Here is a 26,829-nt window from a genome sequence, read left to right on the forward strand (position 1 = left end):
AAGGCACTTCGAGGGAACAGCCCGGGCTACAGCGCCCCCAGCCGGGGCAGCTCAGGGTCCCAAGGCTGCGGGAGCCTCCCCGCGGGGCGGCGGGTTCCGGGGCTCGGCGCTCAACGCCCGCGCGGGGGCGGTCGTCCCAGGTGCCCACGGCCGGCGCGCCCCACCCCGTCCCGCCCGGCCCAGGCGCCCCCACGCGCGCACGCACCCACCGTGCAGAAGCCGCGGGCGGAGGCGGTGCCCCCGGGGCCGGGGCCCGGCTGTAGGCGCCGTGCCCACTCAGCGCCGCTGCCGCCCGGCCGCCGAGCTCCGCCCGGTGCCCAGGCCCGTCCCGGCCCGGGAACCGCCGCGGCGCCAGCCCCGCCGCCGCTGCAGCGTCCGCCGCCGCCAGCGCCCCCCGTCGCGACCGCCGAGCGTCCCTCCCGCAGGCTGTGGCGGGCGGCGGGACGGGTTGCATCAGCCCCAGCTATATAGCGGCCCCTGGGCGGCGGGGAGGGGTCGGGAATGCGGAACCCGCGTTGCTGCCAGCTCCAGACGTCAGAGGAGGGGACGGAGAGGAAGGGAAGGAGGGGACAGGGGAGGAGGGGAGTGTGGATCCGGCGCTTCACACCCACTGACCTTCACCTCCCCCTCCGCCTTTCGCGCCCTCCTTCTGCGGCTTCTCGCGCTCCTCTCCCCGCAGGGGCAGCTTCGGCCCCGCAGCGCCGGCCGAGGCTCCATCGGGTTCCCCAGCTCTCCCACCCCGCGGCGCAGGAGCGCGCGAGAAAGCAGGACGCGGCGAGCGGTTATGTAAGAGCATCTCCCGCGCACAGGCGCGGGTAGACAGAAGCCGCGGCTCCGGGAGAGAGAAATGAAAAGGCGGCGGCGGGACACGGCAAAAGCTCTTCAAGCATAAGTAGCCTGTGTTGAACCATCTTCCTCCGTCGTTAGCGCTTTTTCCCAGACCGCGAGAGAGGATTTCAGCACACTTTCAACCTTGGACACTACGACTGAGTCAGTGAGGGAATGATCTCGCAAGCTAGTTTTATTTTCCCATGGAGAAGGCTGGGCAGAAGATTAAGACAGATGGGTGCCTCCACCCCGTGCCCTAACTCACCTGGCCACCGTAGGTGCCCTTAAGCCCTGGGGTGGTTCACTGCAAGAGGCATGCCCTCCTCTGTGGCTGCGGCCTGAGCCCACTAATTTCGCTTTCTTGGTGGTAGCACTGTTTGCCCCGAGGCTTTTTGTCCCACTCCATCAGGTGTCTCTTTTCCTCGCATGGGCAGAGCAGACCCAGCCTTCCGCCCACGCCAACTGATCTTCTTCCCCGTTACAACTAACATTGCCAACTCTGCCCTCGCCTTTCATCCTCTAAGAGTGGTAGATGCTTAAGGGAGACTCCAGAGGAAATGTGTGTTCCACGGTGCCCTCGAGCACACATGTGGCACCTGAGACCTTGGCACCACAATTGACGTCTCCTACCTCCAGACCCCCTGGAGATCAGCCAAGCCCCTACTTTTCTGTCTAAACCAGATAGGGGTGACAGGATTTATATTCAGTGACTGTCAGCCTCCTACTCAGAGTGATGTCAGGTCATCACCCCAAGAAGAAAGGAAGTGAAAGGAAAAGTTCATGCCTTCTTGAAGTACGGATGCTCAGAGGAAAGAAACAAGACTTGAGACAGGTGGGAGCAAGTATGTGAGGCCAAAGGAGCATGTCTCTGCAATTCGAAAACAGTGAGGCTTCATTCTCCTTGTCTCCCCAGTGCAGTGAGACCTTTCTGGACAGAAGGACTGGTCTTATGCAGGGAAATGCAGATCACATCCTGATGACAGTACCTAACCATTTTCACTTTCATGGCTAGAGCTTTCTCTCAAAACATTGAAGTTAGTAAAAAAAAAAAAAAAAAAAAGAAGAAGAAGAAGAAGAGGGTTCTGAAAGAAAAGAATCTATAATGCAAATGAGTAGTGATTTGATAGTTTTGTGGAAGAAAATGACTCTCAGCATCAGAAAGGCCAACTGTACCTTTACTGCAGCATCAAGATCAAAGCTGGGTACTATGAAACTGCTTTGGGATGTTTCCCCCAAGAGACTGAGGTCTGGACACTTACATGGAAGAAAATACTGAGGGGGGGGGGCAGTGTTACTTTATGCATCTTTGTCTAGGACTTTAAAACAAGCTAAACTGATCTATGTGTGGGGACTGATAATTAGTGTGTGTGATTAGAGCAAGTCCTCCCTAAGGCTTGCTTTGCATGTGTCGGGGCCACTGGTAGTGCTTGTAGGTCTTTGCTTCCCCCACAAATTAAAAATGCTGCAGGGTGGCACCAAGGGGTAACCTGGGAATCTCTAGCCCTCTCCATTTCCCCATAATATCTATCTATCAGGTCTCTTCCATTATTTGATGTGGATGATTTTCATTATATAGAATGCTATGTAAACATAGCTTCAAGACCTCCCTTTTACCACCTTGCCCCCACCAGGCACTTCTACATAGTCTTTGCCTCTGGAAGTGGCTGGAGGGAGAGACCATAAATAGGCCCATTTATGCAGACATTGGCCTGCTTCTCCCTGCTTTGCTGAATGGAGCTCATCTACCACTGGCTCTTAGGGAGGGACAAGTGACCCAGCCTAAGGCAGTTTGAATTTAGGTTTCCTATCACTTGCAACTAGAAAAGTCCTGATTAATACACCCAGCCCTGGCCAATGGATTGGTCAGTTTGCCAAGTATCCCAAGTTGGTCCAATGAGACTAGGAATTTTGTAGCTCTGCCAGGAAGAGCGGCTGCCATAACTAGACCTGAAATTGCCAGAAGATATATCACATGAAAGAGTCTACTGAAAGGGAAGCTAATGTAAAAAGAGTAGCGCCAAGCAACGGACGGATGGAAAGACAAATCAAGTTCAGATAGCATTGTCTGAGTTCCGGAATCCTCCCCTGCCTGACACTCCCTACCTCAGGAATTTTTAGTTATAGGAATCAGTAAATTATGTCTTAACTAAGGTAGTTTGAATTTAAGTTTTCTATTACTTGCAACTAAAAAGGGTCTGGTTAATACATCAGATTGCATCTCTGACTTAGACAATTATGTTTTAAAATTTTTGTTGTTGTGTTCTTGTTCTTTTGTATTTTTCCAAAGTGAGAAGGGGGGTGCAGACAGACTCCTACATGTGCCCAACTGGGATCCACCCGGTATGCCCACCAGGGGGTGATGTTCAGCCCATCTGGGGTGTTGCTCTGCTGCAACCAGAGCCATTCTAGCACCTGAGGTGGAGGCAATAGAGCCATCCTCAGCGCCCAGGGCCAACTTTGCTCTCATGGAGCCTTGGCTGTGGGAGGGAAAGAGAGAGACAGAGAAAAAGGAGAGGGGGGAAGGGTGGAGAAGCAGATGGGCACTTCTCCTGTGTGCTCTGGCTGGGAATCGAACCCGGGACTTCCACATGCTGGGCCGTATGTTTTAAAATTTAATTGATAAATTAATCCCAGGCTCTTGCAAATAGAAAAATATGCAATGGCAAGGCAAAATAATTCCCCAGAGGTGTTCCTCCACTATCAAAGGAGGAAATGATAGTTCTGAGTAATCAACTAGTCTTTATTTTTTTAAAACTAATTTATTGAAACTTTGTTATATGCCTGTGAGGTACACAAAGTTTAAGACTTAAATTCTCACCTGTCCCTACCACCTTAGGAAGAATGATCTGAATAAATAAACAGCAAGACCAGGAGTAACTAAAGCTAATATGTGACAGATTACAAAAACTGTAAGTCTTTAGATAGGATTGGTGCACACAGAAAAAGCATGCAGTACTAGCCGGGTAGCTCAGTTGGTTAGAGAATCATCCCAATTCGCCAAAGTTGAGGATTCAATCTCAGACCAGGGCACATACAAGAATCAACCAATGGCCTGAACACGTGGTGGCTCAGTGGATAGAGAATCAGACTGGGATGGAGAGGACCCAGGTTCGAAACACCAAGGTCACCAGCTTGAGCGCAGGGTCGTTGGCTTGAGCGTGGGATCGTAGACATGATCTCATAGTTGCCAGCTTGAGCCCAAAGGTTGCTGGCTTGAGCTCAAGATTGCTGACTTGAGCAAGGGGTCACTTATTCTGCTGTAGCCCTCCAGTCAAGGCACATATGAGAAAGCAATCAATGAGCAACTAAGGTGCCACAACAAAGAATTGACGCTCCTCATCTCTCCCTTTCTCTCTCTCTCTCTCTCTCTCTCTCTCTCTCTCTCTCTCTCTCACACACACACACACACACACATACACACACACACACACACACACACACACAGAAACAGCCAATGAATGCATAAATAAATGGAACAACAAATTGATATTTCTCTCTCTCTTTTTCTCCCTCTCTCTGCCTTTCTAAAATCAACAAATTTTAAAAAATCATTCATTAATTGATCTCTAAACTGAGCAGACCCAAAATTGCAAACTAGTAGTTGGCAGGCTGAATTTGGCTTTGTTGGTTCAACATTAATTTTTTTTTACTTTAATATATCAAAATTTAACACAAAAATTTTAATTTATAACTTCTCTTGAAAACAGTCATGCAACATGTCATAGTTAAGATAGGTTATGCTGAGTTGCAAAGAACCTCAAAACTCTGTGGCTTAACACAAGAAAGTTTTATTTGACAAGACAACTGTGGATCAGGGTGATTGTGCAGGACAGCTGCCCCACAGGTGATGGCTCAGTATTGAACCTCCATATCAAGCAGTGTAGCCATGGTCACAATGGAGGGAAAACAGAAGTAGAGAGAGCCAGGCAACAGCAGTTAAATATTTTCTCCTAGAGTGACATCTGTCACTTTAGCTTACATTTCATTGGCCAAAGCAAGTCACATGGCCATTCTTAATTTAAAAGAGGCAAAGACACTCAGTCCTCTGGTGTACCAGGGAGGAAAAGGAAACCACGTATTAGTGAGCTATTAGTATCTACCACAACGTGCACTACCTAATGGCAACAATGGGCTGCAGCCCACTAGCAGCTGCTCCCTTGAGATGGGAATTAACCCCATTGGACAGTCTCCACCCAGCCTGCCAGGTCATTTGTATGGCCTGCCTAGCCTCTAAGGGCGTTTGATTTTTCAGCTTCTGGTACAGAGACAGCTAATCTCAATATCAGTCTTTCCAGTGTTCCTGATGATCAATGGAGTTATCACAGATTTTTCAAAAACATTTGTTTTGATTTGCTAATTTTTTTAAAATGCCATAGAGAATTCTGAGGTGAAGGGCAGGATGGTATCAAAAAATCAAACAAGCGATAGAGCATCGGCCTAGCGTGCGGAGGACCCAGGTTCGATTCCCGGCCAGGTCACACAGGAGAAGCACCCATTTGCTTCTCCACCCCTCCATTGCGCTTTCCTCTCTGTCTCTCTCTTCCCCTCCCGCAGCCAAGGCTCCATTGGAGCAAAGATGGCCCGGGCGCTGGGGATGGCTCCATGGCCTCTGCCTCAGGCGCTAGACTGGCTCCGGTCGCAACAGAGCGATGCCCCGGAGGGGCAGAACATCACCCCCTGGTGGGCGTGCCGGGTGGATCCCGGTAGGGCGCATGCGGGAGTCTGTCTGACTGTCTCTCCCTGTTTCCAGCTTCAGAAAAATGAAAAAAGAGAAAAAAAATCAAACAAGAAGTTGAGACTAGCTGTTATATTTTCTTCAAATGACACAGACCTGTTTATAATGGTTTCTTCCTCCTGCTCTACCCTTGCTCAAACACCTACCAGGACCAGGAGAAACAAGTCTCTTGAAAAAAAATCAAAGTCAGGCAACATGCAAAGAGAAGTTGCATGATATATATATATATATATATATATATATATATATATATATGCTCTAGTCAAAATCCTGGCCAGGTGGGATTAAGGAGAGGAGAGGAGCAGTGGATGTATGTTGTTCTTTTCAGAATTCCTTTCCGTTTTGTTTTCAGCAGTCCCCTCTTTGGAGAGCCACTATTCTCCCTCTCCATGTGGCCCTGGAGGGGTGCCAATCCTGGTGCCCCAACTAAGTGTGGGTATGTGACCCAAGATGGCCAATTAGATTAGTTCATTTCCAAAGCTACAGTGATTGGTTCAGGGATGGGCATATGACCCAAACAGGGCCAATCAGAGTCTTCCCTAAGATTTGATATGTGATATTAAGGAAGAGGGGAGGAACCTTCCTTTAAATCAGCTGAGTAACACCTGGCATGTGGTGGCACAGTAAATAAAGCATCGACCTGGAACACTGAGGTCTTCTGTTCAAAACCCTGGGCTTGCCTGGTCAAAACACATATAGGAGTTGATGCTTCCTGCTCCTCCCCCTCCCCCATCTAAAATGAATAAATAAAATCTAAAAAAAAAATTAGCTGTGTAAGAATGTAATTTGTAGCTGTCTATGGCCATTTTTTCTGTCATATGACGAGAACTTGACTGAGAATGAAACTAATACACAGAGGAGAAGAGAGCCAAGACATACATATAAGGAGAGAAACAGCTATGAGACCATCATCTGAGTCTCTGAATCTAACATACCTGAGAACGGGCTGCACAGGTCTGTGGGCTTCAGAGTGAGGGAGTCGATACACCCCTTTCTCTTTCTGCTAAGATATTTTAAGATTTCTGATACTTGCCACCGAAAGAGGGCTGAAGAATACATGAATAAAGTGGCCCAAAGTCAGTCTTATAAAGGACTGCCAAGCAGTCACTGTGGAATCTAATCTGCTTACTATTCTTGCCTCCTTCATCAAATGCCACTCAACCATCTGAGACTAAATACAGACCCGCAGTGAGTTCCTTTCTCCCGGCTGGAGGTGTAGTTAGTCATTTAAATAACTTAGACAACCTTGTTTTAATGTTTGGTATGAGCTGGGCACCACGTGCCACCCTATTTGAGAAGGCAAAGCAAAAAGAAGTGATCATCCCTGCCCATAAAGTGTGACAGTCAAGAGGTCCAGGAAGATGGATGGTATTCATAAAAATGGGGAAATTAGGGTTTGACTGATCTGAGAGAAACCAGATACATTCTACTTCCAGAATATTATCTGTCAAAATATGTCCTGAAGACCCCTGGGGAAGGATGAAAGGTCCATGTTGGGGACATCATTGTGTAAGTCGTCCCCATATGGATGCTCCACGAAGCAGACACCAGGGTTGTAGACAGAACCACCAAACTCCTTTAGAACAAAGGTGATTTTTAGAAATATTAAATTTAAAATAATAAGTAATTAACTAAGAAAGTTTGATTTAATGAATGAGTGAACAGAAGCTGGTTTAGGAGTCAGTCTTAGGAGGTGCTGACACTGAACCAGAGGAGACAAAGAAGTTAGCAGACAAAGGGTGCCCCAGACAACAGAAGAAAAATAGGCACAGACATAGAATCACAGAACCTCAAGGCTCCTCAAATCCCCTCTCCCTTAACATGGGAGTGGGCTTCCCACTGCCATGGAAGCTAAAATACGTTGTCAGTGTGGTCAAATATAACACAAGGAAATGAGATCTGAGATAAGTTCATTGTATTTATTCAGATCTGAAAGGTACATTGTAACCGTAAGGATGTATAGTCAAGAGGCCTAAAGTCATTAATAAAAGAAGGAATTTAACTTGAAAATGTAAACATTAGCCTGACCAGGTGGTGACGCAGTGGATAGAGCATCAAACTGGGAAGCAGAGGACTCATGTTCAAAACCTGAGGTCGCATGGCCTGAACGCAAGCTCACCAGCTTGAACGCGGGGTCACTGCCTTGAGCGTAGGATCATAGACGAGACCCAGTGGTCCCTGGCTTGAGCCCAAAGGTCACTGACTTGAAGCTCAAAGGTCGCAGGCTTGAAGCCCAAAGTTGCTGGCTTGAGCCTAAGGTCACTGGCTTGATCCCAAGGTCACTGGCTTGAGCAAGGGGTCACTCATTCTGCTGTAGCCCCCAGGTCAAGGCACAGATGAGAAAGCAATCAATGAACAACTAAGGTGCCGCAACGAAGAATTGATGCTTCTCATCTCTCTCCCTTCCTGTCTGTCTGTCCCTATCTGCCCCTCTCTCTGTCTCTCTCTCTCTCTGTCTGTCACAAAAGAAGAAGAAAATGTAAACATTATGCTATAAAGATGTTTCCACCTAGTACCCCCAAAATGCTGCTTCTAAAGGAATTTTAAACCCTTCCCCCTTCTTTCCTTTCTTCTTAATCCCTGCTCCTCACCCCCAGAAGGTGTTACTGTGGATTGGTCAGATACTTTGATAAAATGTCTGGACCTCGGTTTCTTTAACTGTTAAATGGGGACAATAATGGTATCTACATTAAAGGGTTGACGTAAGGATTAAATGTGATATTTATATCACTGATATCACTTATAGCACTATATCAGTACCTGCCACATGCTAAGAGTTCAATAAATGTGGCCATATTCATCATCATCATCACATTTTAGCCAACTCAACCCCTACTGTTACATGGCCTTCTTAGATCTGTCAAGCCCACATGAATTTCTCCCTCTTCAAACCTTTAGTATTTCCCTGCCCATCTAATATTAATTGTATGCTATTTTAAACTGTCCTCTTTATCCATATATGTATTGTCATTCTCACGTGCTTGAAGTTACCTGAGAGATAGGGACAACATCTTACTTTTTTCTTTTTCTTTTTTTTACGGAGACAGAGAGTCAGAGAGAGGGATAGATAGGGACAGACAGACAGGAATGGAGAGAGATGAGAAGCATCAATCATCAGTTTATTGTTGTGGCACTTTAGTTGTTCATTGATTGCTTTCTCATATGTGCCTTGACCATAGGGCTGCAGCTGACTGAGTGACCCCTTGCTTGAGCCAGCGACCTTGGGTCCAAGCTGCTGAGCTTTTGCTCAAACTAGCCCATGCTCAAGCTAGTGATCTTGGGGTCTCGAACCTGGGTCCTCCGCATACCAGTTAGACGCTCTCTCCACTGCGCCACCACCTGGTCAGGCAACATCTTACATTTTTAAAACTCCTATGGCACCTGTGTTGGTCAAATAAGTTTTTAAATATGATATATGTTTTCTCGCTTATAGTTTGCATTGGGTGTGAGGAACAGGCTATAAGCTGGCAGGGTGATTATAGCCTATGGCTTAGTTTTAAGACTAAGCTTTTCCCCACACCCTTGACTGATTGCATGATGTGGGGTGGTGCACTCTCATGAGGAATCCCACTATGCCTCAGATAAGTGACTTTGTATCAGAGTCTTCCTTATTTGTATATTGGATTAAAGATTTTGATTTCTCCACTATAAAAGACCAGGAGCTTGCTCTCTCGGTTCCTGAGATTAGCATTAGAGGAGAGAGCAGAGAAAGGCCACGTGGAGGAGGCCAGGAGAAGCAGCCAAAATGGTGGAGTGCTGGAGAAGAAGCCAGTTTGTGTAGAGAGAAGGAGATGGGGAACAGAGGTGAATGGGGCTGGTGAACTAGAAACTTTGATTCTAGGAAACTCGGATAAGTCAGTGGCTTTGTGAGCACTGAATGAGTGGGTTTTGGAGCCCAGTGTGTGTTTTTACTTGCCCACCGGGTGCAAGCTAGGATTAAAGCTAATGGCCCACCAGTTCTTGGCTCCATTGTTTCATTACCAACTCTCCGAATCAAATGCGAACCTGCACGGGAGTAGAGGACTGGCTGCTGTTATGGTTCCCCATGGCTGTCCTTTTGGGGGTCATAGGCAGGCTGACTTTTACAGCCATGTGTGAGGAAACTAAGAGCTCTGTGGAAGAGGCTGCCTGGGACCTGCAAACCAAGCAGTGAAAGGAGCTGGAGCTGGGAGAAAGAGATGTCGACCCTGGAGCTAAAGCAAGCACCAGAGGAGGCCGACCAGATTCATGAGATTCACCTGGAAATGGGCCAGCCGCTGGAGAAGGAGTCACAGGTTCATGAGTTGCAGCTTGCCCTGGATGTTGTGGAGAGCCAGCAGTGGCAGGAGACCGGGGCTAAGGCTGAGGTTGGGGCTGCAAGATCTGCGGAGCAGAAGGCGGCAGCAGCCCAGAGCTCGAGCCTGGCGGCGGGAGCTAATGTTTCCAGTTCCTCTTTGGAGGATGAGGAGAATCGGGCTGGAGTTGCAATCCACGGTCTCCAGAAGATGAGAGCCCAGCTGGAAGGAGTACCTGCTACTTCCTGGTAGGTCTGCGATTTTGGGACATTGGGGTTATAAAGCCAGTATCCACGGCCACCATCACAACCGCCTGGCCCATGTAGGTTCACATTAGATTCGGACAGATGGTAATGAAACAATGGAGTCAAGAACTGGTGGGTCATCATCTTTAATCCTAGCTTGCACCCGGCAGGCAAGTAAAAACACACACTGGGCTCCAAAACCCACTCATTCAGTGCTCACAAAGCTACTGACTTTATCCGAGTTTCCTAGAATCAAAGGTTTCTACCTCACCAACCTCATTCTCCTTTGTTCCTTATCTCTTTCTCTCTGCACAAACTCTGCACTACCTGGCTTCTCCTTCAGCAGTCCACCATCTTGGCTGCCTCTCTCCTCTCCTCCACATGGCCTTTCACTACTCTCTGCTCTAATGCTAATCTCAGGAACCAAGAGAGCAAGCTCCCAGTCTGCCCCACCCTACAGTGCAGAAATCAAAACCTGTAATCCTATATACAAAACAGGGAAGTCTCTAACACAAAGCCACCCATCCGAGGCATGACAGGATTGCACCACCCCACATCAAAAAGGGTGGGAAAGACCTAGTCCCAAAACCAAGCCCCAGGCTACAAGGATCTTGCCTGCCCACAGCCTGCCCCAACACACATTAATATCACCTGGGCAATGGGCTTCCACATGGGCAGCGCCATCTTTAACAAAGTGAGCATAATATATATATATATTTTTTTTTTTTTTTAATTTTTTTTTTCCCCCCCTGAAGTTGGAAACAGGGAGGCAGTCAGACAGACTCCTGCATACACCTGACCGGGATCCACCCAGCATGCCCACCAGGGGGCAATGCTCTGCCCATCTGGGGCACCACTCTGTTGCGACCAGAGCCATTCTAGCGCCTGAGGCAGAGGCCATGGAGCCATCCTCAGTGCCTGAGCCAACTCTGCTCCAATGGAGCCTTGGCTGCGGGAGGGGAAGAGAGAGACAGAGAGGAAGGAGAGGGGGAGGGGTGGAGAAGCAGGTGGGCGCTTCTCTTGTGTGCCCTGGCCAAGAATCGAACTCGGAACTCCTGCACGCCAGGCCGACGCTCTACCACTGAGCCAACCGGCCAGGGTGCATAATATATTTTATCTGCCCAACAGGGGTGGATGCCATCAAACTCTCTGGAGCCGAGATGGAAATGCTGACTGCCATTGCCACATACTCCTCTTTGGGACAGTGTAAGACCTGCCAGGATGGCAGGGATGAGGGGGGTGGCTGAGGCCCCATGTGTGTGGACTGATTTCCTGGGTTATGACCAGAGTGGATACTAACTCCTTTGTTGGATGGACTTATTGGATTTTGGACAGTGTGAAATACCCTGATGGGGGTGGAGGGCGGCTTTGCTGGTTTGTGAGATTCAGCAAATATCAGAGACTTCCTTATTTGTATATTGGATTAAAGGTTTTGATTTCTACACTATAAAATGGGGGCAGACCGGGAGCTTGCTTTCTAGGTTCCTGAGATTAGCATTAGAGGAGAGAGCAGAGAAAGGCCACGTGGAGGAGAGGAGAGGCAGCCAAGATGGCGGAGTGCTGAAGGAGAAGCCAGTTTGTGCAGAGTTTGTGTAGAGAGAAGGAGATGGGGAACAGAGGTGAATAAAACTGGTGAGGTAGACACCTTTGATTCTAGGAAACTTGGATAAGTCAGTAGCTTTGTGAGCACTGAATGAGTGGGTTTTGGAGCCCAGTGTGTGTTTTTACTTGCCCACCGGGTGCAAGCTAGGATTAAAGCTAATGGCCCACCAGTTCTTGGCCCCATTGTTTCATTACCGTCTGTCTGAATCCAATGCGAACCTGCACGGGCCAGGCAGTAGCTGTGGCTACTGGTCTTACAACCTGCCATGTACTGAGCTTACGGTTGACACTCAAGGGCACTTAGACATCAACAGTGGGCAGGGGCCGGACAATTTCTTTTGGATCTCCAATAATGTCAAAAGCAGTCTGGGCTCTCGGCACTTAGGGAACAGTCACTGAACAGATGCTGAGCAGGATGTGATGATCGGTCAGGCCTTGTGTGGTGCACACTGGTAGAAGACGAACGTGAGAAAGGGGCCGTGTTTTACAGATGAGGAAATTGAGGTCTCCATTGATGACACAGATCTAGCTGAACAAAAGTTACGATGGGATTAATTCTCAGGACTCTTTTCATGTCGTGTGTTTTAAAACAACCACCAATAAAAAGTTATTTCAGCAAATGTTTATTGAAGGAGGGAAAAAAAAAGTCCCTTAGGTTTTCCGCGGGAGGTGGCGTTTCCTCTTACACTCAACAATTTTGGTGGTGTGGTAGAGAGGTGTGGGCAGGAGCCAAGGGGGCCTATGACTGGGCTGTTGTGTGGGCCTGGGTGGGTGGGGGAGGGGGGAGGTGCTCACTTCTAGGAAAGCTCATCCAGTTCCAGGCACTCTGGGCCAGGTTTTGACACCTGCTCTTCTCAGCACTCTGCCTTATGTTGGCTCAAGAGGTCTGACTTCCAGAGTACCAGGGTTGGGGGAGTCCCCAGGCCCAGCTCAAGGAAACTCACACCGGGCGGGCACCAGAACCTGGGGTGAATCGGCTCTCCTTGGGCAATGAAGATAAAATGTTTACAATGAGAACGAACTCATTGCTCCACAAGGGGACATCTCTGGCAGCCTCAGGAAGAGGCTCTGAGGGAGGCCGCGCCCTGCCCGGGGAGGCCCCGCTGGACAAGGGCCTCTTTGGTAGCCCCGGCCAAGCTCACAAGCTCCCTTTCAGGTTTTATGCCCACATATCCTTCCCCTTGCCTCCCGCCCGTGTTTCTCTATCTCTTAAACACACCTCCCTAATCCTCTCCTTCCTCCTCTTTAAAGGCTTCCCTTCCTTTCAAACACTTCCTCAAATGCCAGCTTGTTATTTGTGCGCCCTCGCCCCGCCCCACCCCAGGAGCTCTGGCTGAGAGTACACTTTAGACCTCGGGGCCGGACTTTTACTCGCGTTCATTAACAAATATTTGGTTATCTGTATATGCAGGGCCATGGCAATACAGTCGTGAACAAGGCTGGCCCAGTTCTCTGGTGACTAAATAATTACAAGTGCACACAGGAGAGTGAAAGGGTGTTATGAGACAGGGAGAGAAACTAGCAGAACAAACCTCTGTCTACTTGTCAGAAACCCTTAAACAGATCAGCTTGGTGTTCAAGACCCATCCTACTCACTGGCACGGGGGCAGGTGTTCTTTATAAAGGGGCACCAACTTGCTCCTTCCTCCCATGGGTCAACGTTTCCATGTGGCAGGGGATCACCCCGTCCTTCACTGCCCAGCCCCAACTCTTCTCGAGCTGTTCACCATCTTGGCGTCTCAGGTTGTCATTCACGACCAGATACACAGCTTTCACCGACTTACCCGGTCTTTTAAGGTTAATGCATCACGCAAGGCAGTAGAGCTTAAGAGTAAGGAGTGTGGGCTCTGGAACCAGACGTTCCCCGCTTGCATCCTGTCTCCGACGCGTGCTAGCTGTGTGGCCTTGCGCAAGTTACTTAACCTCTTTCTATGCTCGATTTCATCATCATTCAAATGGAGTGTATGTGATAATACTCAACCCACAGGGGTATTATAAAGATTAAAATACATAAATATACAAAGAGTTATTGCCTGCAAAGCACTTGGAACCACGCTTAGCACCAGTAAGGGAGTGATTGGACGTTGTGGTTTGGATTTCCCCTGACAAGGTGTCCAGCCTTGGCTCCTGGGACCCGGCCTGGGCCGGGGTCTCAGGCTGCTGCTTGCCCAAGAGGAGAGGAGAGGACAGGCTGGAACTCTGTCAAAGAGACAAGGCACTGGCAGCGATGAAGACTGCCTGAAGCTAAACAGACAAGGGCACTGAAGCCAACTGGATGTGCAACATGTTGCTCTCTCTCTCTCTTTTAAATTAGAGTAACATTGGTTAATAAAATTACCTAAGTTTCGGGTATTCCGTTCCATAATACGTCATCTGTATGCTGCACGATGTGTTCACCACCCCAAGTCAAGTCTCTTTCCATCCCCATTTATCTTTTCTTTAAAAATTGTTTCATTTTCTGACTTGAGAGAAAGAAAAAGAGTGAGAGAGAGGGAGAGAAAGAAAGAGGGGGGGAGAGAGAAATATCAATTCACTGTGCAAACTATTCATGCCATCACTGGTTGATTCTTGCATGTGCCCTGACCAGGATCAAACCTGCCACCTAGGCATACGGGGACAATGCTCTAACCAAATGAGCTACACGGCCAAGTTCATGTTGATCTCAGTTCCCTAATACCAGGAGCCTTCCCAATTGTCCTTTGCTCCAGCAATGAGAAGGGGACCAAGAGAATCATGGAATTTGAACTAAAATTGACCTTAGAAAGTCCATATTGCAACCCCCTTATTTTCCATCTAAGGAAACTGAGACCCAGAAATGTCATGTGACTTGGGAAAGAGGCTAGATTCGAATCCCAGTTCCACAACTCAGTCTCTTCTCTGAGGTTCACTATACTCTTAGAAAAGTGAAGATAGGAATTCCTACTGCAGGGAGTCATGATGAGAACTAAATGAGACCACGTGTGATGCACAGGGTCTGGGTATGGTTGGGTAGGTCCTCATAAGGGTGTTTCCCACATGACTAGTTGGCAATTCCTTTCTTACCTTCTTCACCAGGTTGACAAAAGGATAAAGCAAAGCAGTAGAATACTTATTCTGAAAATAGAAATGCCATGTAATCATTCTGTGCTGTTCCCGCTACCCTTCCAATTCAGATCTACTAAACCCATTAGGGAAGCTGACCAGGGTACTAAGAACTAAGGGGTTAATGTTCATGTGTAAAGCTTAGTTTCTAGCCCTGGCCGGTTGGCTCAGTGGTAGAGCGTCGGCCTGGCGTGCGGAAGTCCCGGGTTCGATTCCCGGCCAGGGCACACAGGAGAGGCGCCCATCTGCTTCTCCACCCCTCCCCCTCTCCTTCCTCTCTGCCTCTCTCTTCCCCTCCTGCAGCCAAGGCTCCATTGGAGCGAAGATGGCCCGGGCGCTGGGGATGGCTCCATGGCCTCTGCCTCAGGCGCTAGAGTGGCTCTGGTCGCAACAGAGCGATGCCCCGGAGGGGCAGAACATCACCCCCTGGTGGGCGTGCCAGGTGGATCCCGGTCGGGCGCATGTGGGAGTCTGTCTGACTGCCTCCCCATTTCCAGCTTCAGAAAAATACAAAAAAAAAAAAAAGCTTAGTTTCTGGTTCTTGGAAGTTTCTCATTTGCGACTACACCTCTCAAAGAAGAAATGTCTTTTCCAAGCCTGAGTGCTCAGTGATCACAGTCTTGTGGAGAAAGCTCTAGTAAGGAGGGCATCACCGCCTGTCACCTCGCCTCCAGCCATTATTGAAACATCAGGCAGGGGGCTTGGCTCTCAACCTCCTCTGAGATCAACTGGGAGCCCTACATCCACAAATGGTACCGTTGTGCCAGCCTCTTGGGCACAGCCAGCTGGGACAGTTGCACCCTCTCCATGAAGGAGGCTCCCTGCCTCAGACCCATGTCAATTGCAGTCAGTTGCCATCAAACTACAGACCCAGCCTTGGTGTCATCCAGAGAAGAGCCAAGGCCCACAGGCCCAGAGTCAAAGGCAGTGAGCCAGAAGCTCTTTAAAAGAGGACCAGGAGCAATACAATGAGAATCAAAACAAAACAAGTCTGATACAAATACAGTAAGCCCTCATTTAATGCAAGTAGGTTCTGCAACTTTCAGTGAAATGACAAATTACAAAACCAATTTTACCACAGGCTAATTGATAGAAACAAGAGTTAAGTTCCGATGGCAATCATCAAGGATATGATGAAATGATGTTGAAGGAAACATTTTTCTAGGACCTGAGTTCTCTCTATCAGTTGAAGAAGACTGTTTCTTTCATACTTAATTTTTAGTCAAAGAAACCTCTTCCTCACATCTCCCCTGGCATCTCATTGGCCAGACTTAGTCACATGCCCATCACTGTGCAAACTATTCATGCCATCACTGGTTGATTCTTGCATGTGCCCTTACCAGGATCAAACCTGCCACCTAGGCATACGGGGACAATGCTCTAACCAAATGAGCTACACGGCCAAGTTCATGTTGATCTCAGTTCCCTAATACCAGGAGCCTTCCCAATTGTCCATTGCCCAATTGTCAACCCCTGGCCGAGGTGCTGAGAGGCTCATGATTGGCTTAGTCACTTGGAAGCAACATGGATACCTGAATTAAGTAAATTGAAGCTCTACCCAGAGGAAAGGAGGAGGTAGGTTGTTAGAGACACAGCCAGTGATAACCTACTCCAGCAAGCAGTTCACATCCAGCAACAAGAGAAAGTATTCAACTGTAGAGGATTGAACCTGACCTGTGGTGGCACAACGGATAAAGCGTCAGCCTGGAATGCTGAACTGCTGGTTTAAACCCTGGGCTCGCCTGGTCAAGGCACATATGGGAGTTGATTACTTCCTGTTCCTCTCCCCTTTCTCTCTCTCTTAATCTCTCCTCTCCTCTCTAAAATGAATTTTTTTAAAAAGGACTGAGCAAAACTTAGAAGCCAAAGAGCTGGATACAAATTATGCCTCTTAACAACTGAAAAACCTTGAGTGGGACTCTTGACCTCTGATAGCTTCAGATTCGTTTAACAAGGCTGTCGGGTGGGTCAGATGAGGTCATTTAATGTTCATGCAAGCCCTTGGCAGATTTCAGCATCCCATACTATAGAATGTCGATCTTGCCGCTGTCATTAGCAATGAAAGTGGGGTGACACAAATAGATCTTCTATGGAAGGGAAAGTGGAGTTGCCTTTTGGGGGCACTCACTCCTTGATCTTTACAGACTGTGGCTAAGTGACCTTTATTTGGTCAAGGTCAACCTGTTCTTATTTGTATTAATAATTCTTTATCTGAAAGCAATAGATATCATTTTAGGGTCTTAGGACCAAAACAGTATGTCCTTTTTAAAAAAAAAAATTCTGGCCCTGGCCGGTTGGCTCAGCAATAGAGTGTCGGCCTGGCGTGCGGGGGATCCGGGTTCGATTCCCAGCCAGGGCACATAGGAGAAGCGCCCATTTGCTTTTCCACCCCCACCCCCCTTCCTCTCTGTCTCTCTCTTCCCCTCCTGCAGCCAAGGCTCCATTGGAGCAAGGATGGCCCGGGCTGGGGATGGCTCCTTCGCCTCTGCCCCAGGCGCTAGAGTGGCTCTGGTCGCAGCAGAGCGACGCCCCGGAGGGGCAGAGCATTGCCCCCCGGTGGGCAGAGCATAGCCACTGGTGGGCATGCTGGGTGGATCCCGGTCGGGCGCATGCGGGAGTCTGTCTGTCTCTCCCTGTTTCCAGCTTCGGAAAAATACAAAAGAAAAAAAAAATTCTAAATTGCAAGGCAAACTACATATATTGATAGGTACGTGTATAAATTCCAAACATAATTATGCCATTAGAGCTATTTGGAAGGATTTCAAAAATATTAAATGCATTTTAAGTGCACGAAAAATGTCAAAGTTCATCTCAAAGGCTGTGGTGCTCAAGGCTGGTTGCTGTGGTCAAAAGGTGATATGATCACATTACCCTTGGTCACCAGTCTTAATTTAATGCAGTGCAGAGCTTTCTTCCCTGGATTGCCATCAGAAACAAACGCTGCTTGGTGAAGGGAAGAATGGGGACAGGAGGATCTGCCAGGCCACTCAGGGAAATGAGACATAGACGTATCACTGTTTTTCCTGCCTGATCCGCTGGCACGGTTCCATCAAGAGGCATTTTCCCTGGGCCTCAGAACAGGTGTGGGCTTGAAAGCTCTGGCTCTGCAAAGCTCTTCTACCCCAACACAGAGTGAAAAGAGGTCATCCTCTCAGGCATCTGATTGTTGTAAGTGCGAGGGGTTGTTATGGCCAAAGGATAGTGACAGCCAATCGTTTGAAATCAGCTCTTTAAAAGCTTCGCTTTTTTAATCATGGCTAATATTGATTGAGCACTTACTATATGCCAAGCACTGTGTTAAATGCATTATATTAATTAATTTATTTAATCCTCACAAACACCCATGAAGCAGGCACTATTAGTATCCCCATTTTACAGATGAGGAAACTGAGGCACAGAATGAATAGCTGATTTGTTGTTGATTGCAGCTAGTTAATGGGCAGAGCCAGGCTCTTGACCATATACCATATGGCATTTTATTTGTTTTTTGGTTTTATTTTTTTAATAGACTTTATTCTTTAAAAACAGCTTTAGGTTCACAGCAAAATAAAGAGAAAGTATTTCCATATATCCCTGTCCCCCCTCCCCAGACACAGCCTCCTCCACTATCAACATCCCCACTGGTGTGGGACATTTGTTACAACTGATGAGTCTATGTTGACACATCATTATCACACGAAGTCCATAGTTTTATTAGGGTTTAATTTTGGTGTTGTGCAATCTATGGGTTAGGGCAAATGTATAACGACATGTATCCGCCATTATGGTATCATACAGAATAGTTTTGCTGCCCTAGAAATTCTCTGTGCTCCACAGATCACCCCCCTCCCCACCCCATAACTACTGATCTTTTTACTGCCTCCATAATGTTGTCTTTTCGAGAATGTCATAGAGTTGAAATCATACTGTGTGTATCCTTTCTACACTGGCTGCTTCCATTTATTAATACACATTAAAGATTCCTCCATGTCTTTTCATGGTTTGATAGCTCATTTCTTTTTAGCACTGAAAACTCTTCCACTGTTTGAATGTGCCACTGTTTATCCATTCACCTACGGAAGGACATCTTGGTTGCTTTTGAGTTTTGGAATATAGCTGCTATAAACATTCTCATGCAGGCTTTTGTGTATTGTGCAGATAGGTTTTCCATTCACTTGGGTAAACATACTAGAGATCACAATTGTTGCATCATATGTTTAGACTATGTTTACCTTTGTGAGAAACCAGCGCCATCTTCCAAAGCCGCTATACCACTTTGCATTTCCACCATTCATTCAGCAGGGAGTGAGTCCTTTTCTTCCACATGCTTGGCAGTATTTGGTATCATCAGCGTTTGCGATTTTGGCCGTTCTTTTTTTTTTTTTTTTTTTTTTACAGAGACAGAGAGAGAGAGAGAGAGATAGGGACAGACAGACAGAAACAGAGAGAGATGAGAAGCATCAATCATTAGTTCTTCATTGTGGCACCTTAGTTGTTCATTGATTGCTTTCTCATATGTGCCTTGACCACGGGCCTTCAGCAGACCGAGTAACCCCCCTTGCTCGAGCCAGCGACCTTGGGTCCAAGCTGGTGAGCTTTGCTCAAACCAGATGAGCCTGCGCTCAAGCTGGTGACCTTGGAGTCTCGAACCTGGGTCCTCCACATCCCAGTCCAACACTCTATCCACTGCATCACTGCCTGGTCAGGCAGATTTTGGCCATTCTAATAGGCATGTAGTGGTATCTTGCTGTTGCTTTAATTTGCACTTCTTTCATGACATATCACGTGGAGCATCTTTTCATGTGCTTATTTACCATCTGTAGATTTTCTTTCATGAGGTGTCTGTGCAGGCCTTTCCCCCATTTTTTAAATGGGTTGTTCACTTTCTTATTGTTGAGTTTTACAATACAGTGTCTTTAAGGGTACCCTTATGGAATCATGGAATGCCAGGGGTGGGTGCATCTCAGAAACCATGCAGTCAATTCCTTGTTGTAGAGATGTGAAAAATCAGGCCCAGAGAAACTCAAATGGGACAAAGCTGGAAGCAGAGCCCAAGAGTTTAGTGCTCCTTCACTGCAGTGCATGTCCTTGTCATGAATTGTTAACTCCCCAAGGACAAGAGTCACACCTGGCCATCCGTCTGTCCCTCCATGCCATGCCTCGCACACCTTTCATGAGTGTCTGTGAGAGGGTAGGAGAAATTACTTTCTTCTAGCCACACTGCGCTCTTTCTGAAGGGCAGGCTCCTCTGACCTCCGCTCTAATCTGAGAGAGGAAGGGAAGCGAATTAACATTCTAGATCTTCCCTGGTGCAGTGCTGGGGGCAGAGGCCAGACCAGAGTGCAATTCTCAGCCTTGGCTGTGTGTCAGCATCTCCTGTGGACAAGGTGACCAATCGTCCTCCTTTAGGGAGGATAGTCCTTCTTTTGTAAGTTCCATCCTCCCTCGAAAAGTGTCCTCCTACATGTCCTTTTCGATATTGGAAGACTAATCTGTAAATGTCCATATTCAATCGATGCAGAGTTGATCTATTGTGTGGGATGTGATATATTTGTATCTAAATGAGTACTTTTTTTTTATAATTATCATTAAAAATTAATAGGCATGAAAGCATAATTACAATATAAAATAAAACAAATGTTTTTATTATGCATTTATCATATTATAGTGTATTACTGCAATGAATAAAATGTTTCTTTTATTTACAATATTGTTTCCTTCAATTTACTTTTGTCCTCCTTTTCACTGTAAAATAGTTGGTCACCTTACCTGTGGAGCTTGTTAAAAAATGGATGCCAAAGCTTCATTCCCAGACATTCGGATTCCATACATTGTTTTAGCGTTTACTGTGTACTAGATCCTGGGATAAGCCCTCCACACACATGATCCTACTTAATCCGTCCTTATGCAACCTATGGTGTGAAGTGTATTAGCATTCTCACTCTGTGAATGAGGAAACTATTGTTCAGAAAGATTAAAGAACCCGCCCAGGGTCACATGGCTCATATGTGCTGGAGTGGCATGCAACTAGAAGCAGCCTAGAGTTGGTGGCCAGCCGCTGTCCCACACACATGTGAGTGTGTATACAGGTCTTCACACTTGACCCTGTGCGAATCCTACATTGCAAGTCCCCGAAGCTAAAAGGCACATATACAAGACCCCCCAGAAGGCTGCCGCGAGAAAGTTGTTCACAAGGTGGTGACCATCGGACACATGTACGGGCCCTGAGAGCTATCTGTGAGGTCCCGAATAAGAGCCCTTCAACTCCACTGAAAACCGGAGATGCTGGACGCCCACACCTCGTCCTCTGTCACACGCTTCTCAGAGACAGCTCTTCCTCTTTCACTTTTCTAATACTTCAGTGAATTTCTGATTGAACTAGAATACACACACACACACAGAGCACACAAATCTTACCTGTTCAACTGGACGTTCACAGAGTGGACACATCTGGTAACCTGCTCCACTAATTTCAGGGAACACCTCTAGGAATCTCCAGTTACTCTAAGGGATTTCAATGAAGACTTCAAAGCAAACATGTTTTAATTGAATCCCGTATCACAGATAACTATCCTTTTACAAAAGACATATTTACAAAAACAAAAGAAACAACAGCAACCAAAAGCAATAGAGAATTGCAAATCTAAAAAGACTGGAAATCCTGTGTTGTTGTTTTAAACCATGTTTGAACGTTTTAGGGGGAGGTTGATATTTATTGCAGATAGTTTAAATCCTGCGAAGGGGCGTCCTACTCAGGGCACGCAACTCAAATGGCAGTGAAGGGGAGGCCCCTCCATCCTAGGCTGCACTTGTGTTTCTTCTGGCTGCGTTTCTCCATCTCACCGTGTGCCCTCTTTCCCGGCGGTCTGCTCCCAGCACCCAGAACGAAAGGCAGCATGCCAGCAGCTCTAGCTTGACAATCAGACAGCTGGGCTCAACTCCAGTTTCACCACGGCTGGCTCCGTGACCCTGGGCAAGCCACTCACGCTCCCAGAATATCACATCCCTCACGCGTAAAATGAGCCCTTGTCTGTACCTGATGTGACTGTGGTGAGGGTAAAAGAGCCGTGTCAAGTGCTTATCGCAATGCCTGGCACATTGATGACCTATTCCTTAGTCCCTATGCAGATAAGCTACATCCCATTTCCTGGGAAATATGCAGGAAAGAGAGCAGTCAATGCAGATCCAGTCCCAATGCTGTGGGGAAGGGAGACGGTGAGGGAAGTCCATAGAAAATTCCTTCTATATTCAGGGGACATTTGTCACCAGCCTTCAGGCCCTGACTCAGAATGTGGAGGGGCCATTTTATTCCTGCAGGTCAGCAGAGACTTCTGCGCTGAGACAGAAATAAAAATATTGATTCCTGTGGTTGAGTCTTGAAAGCCTACAGTATCAAGCCAGCAATGCGATGGTCCTTCACCCAGAGCGTCTCACAGCTCAGCTTAAAGCAGGGCTGGCAGCCAGGAAGCTATCAGCTTGCCTTCAGAAACACCCAGATCACCCGGAGATTGGCTCAAGGAGAGGTTGCCATGACAACCCAGGGGCCAGGACTTGAACCCTTCCCCTATACCCACCTGAGCACACAGCACAGGCTCAGACCCACCTTGGAAGGACTTGGGCTTTCTGAGCCTCAGAAGTTGTGTCCTGTGGTTAAGAGAGAGAGCACATGGGCCTGACCAGTGGTGGCACAGTGGGTAGAACATCCACCCAGGCTCAAAACCCTGAGGTCGCCAGCTTGAGCACTGACATGACCCCAAGGTCACTGGCTTGAGCAAGGAGTCACCAGCTCAGTCGGAGCCCATCGGTCACAGCTAGTATGAATCAATGAATAGCTAAGGAGCCGCAACTACAAGTTGATGCTTCTTATCTCCCTCCCTTCCTGTCTGTCTCTCTCTCTCTAAAACAAGCAAACAGACAAACAAAACCCTCCCTCTCTTCCTGTCCACCCAGAACTGCCAGCTCAGGACTCCTGGAAGCATTATGAGGCTGTATCTGGGAGGAGAGTGGGGGATAAGGTGCTCTCAGGATAATTGCCCTCCCAAAGTAGCTGCAGGAAATAATCAGCCTGAGGGCCCCTGGGATCGGGTAGGAGGCTAGCCCTGGGCTCATCCAGGCCCCAGGAGAAAGGGGCCCTGGGCCAATGAAACACTTTCATCTGCCCCTGTCCTCTCTGCCCTCAGACTCTCCCGTATTGCCCTCCCACAGGACTAGTCCATTGAACTCTCCCTGCTCTTAAGCTATAAAATAAAGGTTTAAGGAATTATACCTCCCATTGAATTTTGCATTTTAATAGAAACTCTTAAAAATTAAAATCTTTCAGCCTCAAGGAATAAATTTCTTAATAGGGAACCTTTGGGTGCCCTGAGAGTAGGGCGGGTACGAGTGGGGTGGGGGAGTAAAAAGCAGGAGGTTGATGTTGGAAGGGTCAGGTGAGCAACATCTTAACCAAGAAGACAAATTCATGCTTCAAGACCACCCGGTTTGGGTTTGAGTCCTTCCTATTAACCTTGGGTAAGAGCCTCAGTTTCCATATCTGTAAAATGAGATCATAACGCTTAACTCAAATGTTTGTTAGCACAAAGCCTGGCACAGAGCCTGGCACAATGTTTCAAGGCCTCAAAGTAGGACCAACCAAGAGGACCACTGTACATCCCCAGCCAAGGGATAGGGTTGGTTCTGACAGTCTGGGCCTGGGCTGGGGTGTTTACCAGGAGCACTACATCCAGCTCCCAGGGTTGGACAATGGTGGGAAGAAGGACCTCAAAGAAGGAACAATTAAATAGCCAACACTTCGATGCTGAGGAAGCAAACCAGCCTCTACAGTGAAGGCAGGCGAGGAAGGAAGGAAGAAAGAAGGGGGAAACAGCAGTTGAGTATGCCCACCCACCGTGTGGGCCACCACTGTGCATCAGGTTAAATACAATATTTCACTCATTCTTTCAGCAAGTGAATATTGAGCAGCTCCTCTGTCCTGAGCTGAGTGTTAGAGAGGATTGATGAGGAAAATCAGACTTGGTACCAGAAGGGCGATCAGTGCTTAACAAGCCTATTGCTGGGGATTGTGGGAGCAGCACCAGAGTTTGGCAGTAGAGGGTAAGGAAGACTTACTGACAATGAATGACTAGGAGTAAACCAGGTATTTGGAGTGGAGGGAGATGGGCAGCCTGCCCATGCGGCGTTCCAGGCAGAGGGAACAGCATGTGCAAAGACTTAGCAGCAAGAGAGATCATCACAGGCATGCAGGGAATTGAAACAAGTCTCCCAAGGCCACCAAACTTTATCCAGACAAAAAAGACCAAAGCACTCAGTTGCCTTGTGGACAAGGTCAGTGGGGCGAAGAGAGACTCTAGAGCTGGCCAGCTGGGTCCTGCAGTCAGGGGGGTCTCCATCTTCCACGGAATCCTTTCCAGGAGGCCTTAGCACCTGCTGTGCCAGGAACATCCTGAGTCAGCACGCTCCACATTCCCACCCTTTCTCACCCTTCAGAATGCAGTTCTGGCCACACTTCCTCAGACATGCCTCTTCGGACTAACACCCACCCTGAAATGTGTCAGCTCATGGATGGTCCATGCGCCAGGGACTTCCACCTTGTAGCTATTACTACAGTTGTGATTTTATATCTACTTATGTGGAATTTTTAAAAATTAATGACCATCTATCCTGATAGATTGTAAGCTCTATGAGGGCAGCAAGCAAGGCTGGTTTTGCCCATAGCTTCATCCACAATACCTAGCATTGTGCCTGACACATAATAGGAGCTCAATAAACATTAAGAGCTAGACCATATCAAATGGACAATACTGTTTTAGCTATCTGTGATCTACAGACTGGTGACTTCACATGCTTCGTCCTGATATTAATTGAATAAATGAATGAATGAATTTGAGTTTTCCTGAATGCTATCCACTAACAACATGGAATTCAGTATAAGGAGGGCCCACCTTGGGCCTCTTCAAAGGGCAGGTTTTCCCTGAATCTATAATAAAGAGCTGAGAATTTGTTCCCGGGGTGTTGTTAACTCTTTGGTGAACTTGGCATGAAATTTCTGGCGGACCGTTGGCAGTTGAAAACCTCTGGTCTAGACTTGAGCAGTGCTTCTCACACTTCAGTGTGCATTCGGAGCCTCTAGGGACCTTGTTAATCTGCAGATTCTGACTCAGTAGGTCTGGGGTGGGGCCTGAGATTCTGCATTTATAACAGGCTCCCAAGTGACACCCACGGGAAGGCAGCCAGAGGGAGGGAGGCCAGCAGACAGGCTTGGAGCTGGTTGGGGAAAGTGCTCTGTGCCTCATCAAGGAGCTCCCAGTAAAGTTCCTCTCTCTCCTCCTTCTCAGCCAATGAGAAATTGAGAAATTGATTTGCAAAGAGATGGGACTCCAGCTCATTACCATACTATCTAGAAAAAAGGCTGAGCAGCTGTCACATATAAATGAAAACTTCCCAGATCACTGAAACTTAGCCCTCCACGTATGTACCCAAAATGGTTCTTTTCTTTTCATTGTTATTGGTGGAAATGTTTCAAATTAATGTTATTAAACACTATTGTGCCTCCTTAAACAGACTAAATTGGACAGAACCTGACTCTTGCTTTTCTTCTTCTTTTAAAAAATTGTTGGCAAAATACACATATAAATAAAAACATTTGTACAGTTTAAAAAATATAAATCAAGTAAATACCAGCAGAACTATTGCCCAGATAAAAAGAGAAAGAGTATCACTATAGTACCTTAAGAGTCCCCTCTTTCCCATTGAGGTAATCGCTACACCAGTTTATACATTAATCCCATCTTTGCTTTTTTTTTTTAACCACATATGAATGTAGCCCCAAACAATATTATTAGTTTTGCCTGTTCCTGGACTTTATATAAATTGAACCCTACTTCTGTGTTTTGTTGTGACTAGTACCTTTTCTTTCTTCTACTTTACTTTTTAAAATTGATTTTAGAGAGAGGATGAGAGAGAAGCATTGATTTGTTCCGCCCATGCATGCATTCACTGCTTAATTCCTATGTGTGCCCCGACCAAAGATTGAACCCACCACCCCAGCATATCAGGGACAATGCTACAACCAACTGAACCACTCAGCCAGGGCCGTGACTAGTTGCTTTTGTTGAACACCATGGTTTTTAGATTCACCCATGGCTATAGTTTGTTCATTTTCTCTGCTTGGTGATATTTGATTGCAGGCTATATACCACAATGCATGTATTCATTCTACTGTTTGAGAGACTTTGAATACTATTACAAACAGTGCTGCCATGAGTTTTCTGGCTTATGTTTCCCACGACCATGTGCAAGGAAGTGTTCTCTACACATACTTAGGAGTGGAACTGCTGGGTCAAGGATTCTGCATGTGCTCGGCTGCACAGGAGGCTACAAACCAGTTCCCTGAGCGGTTCGTCTCCTGGAAGCAGGGAGGGGATCCCCACTGTTCCCCACGTTCGCGAACACTGGATACAGCCCACTTTTAGATTTTCCCTAACTTTCCATGAGGTGCAGGGTTTTCATGATCTACACTGCCCTAGGCCCTCAAGCCACCATGATAAACAACAGAAACTTAGCTCTCACAGTTCTGGGGGCTGGAAGTTCAAGATCAGGGTGAGGGCCCTCTTCTGGGTCAAGGACTTCTTGTATCCTCACATGGTGGGTGCAGAAGTTAAGGAGGTCTCTGAAGCCTCTTTTGTAAGGACACTAATCTCATTCCTGAGGGCAGAGCCTAAGTACCTCCCAAAGGCCCACCTCCTGATATTATCACCTAGGGTGTCAGGATTTAGCATAAAAAATTTGGGGGGATACCAACATTCTTACCGTAGCACACACTTTCCCTAGTCTCTCACCCCCTGCTGCCCCCATTCTTGGACTGTGACACGGACGGTTCCTTTCACACTAACTGGGCTCTGCGGCTGTGCTGTGGTGTCCTGCCCACTTTTTATTCTAGGTCTGTCCTGCCTTGAACACAAACGGAGAACCATCTTTTCATTCTGATCAGTATCATGTCTCCAGTGGCCTCGCCCCTCCCCTTCTAAGGTGCTCTTTCAACTCTGCTGTGAAGTGGGAAGTTTCACACTCAACTTGGCCCTGGAGT

General features: G+C 47.4%; 1 protein-coding gene across 3 annotated transcripts in view; it reads right to left on the reverse strand.

Moving 5' to 3' along the window:
• JDP2 (Jun dimerization protein 2) overlaps positions 1–2,914 on the reverse strand; it is a 45,063-nt gene extending 42,149 nt beyond the window's left edge. Inside the window, exon 1 of one of the 3 annotated variants that reach the window (XM_066276373.1) lies at positions 616–2,914. In XM_066276373.1, the coding sequence (XP_066132470.1) occupies positions 616–796 (181 nt within the window). In that variant the 5' untranslated portion in view covers positions 797–2,914. Of the gene's footprint in view, positions 1–205; positions 508–615 lie in introns of those variants that run through there. The other 2 variants (XM_066276375.1, XM_066276374.1) reach the window with 2 other exon arrangements.
• Between the last annotated feature and the right edge of the window lie 23,915 nt (positions 2,915–26,829).

The sequence above is a fragment of the Saccopteryx bilineata genome, chromosome 4 (assembly GCF_036850765.1).
Source record: "Saccopteryx bilineata isolate mSacBil1 chromosome 4, mSacBil1_pri_phased_curated, whole genome shotgun sequence".
NCBI lineage: Eukaryota > Metazoa > Chordata > Mammalia > Chiroptera > Emballonuridae > Saccopteryx > Saccopteryx bilineata.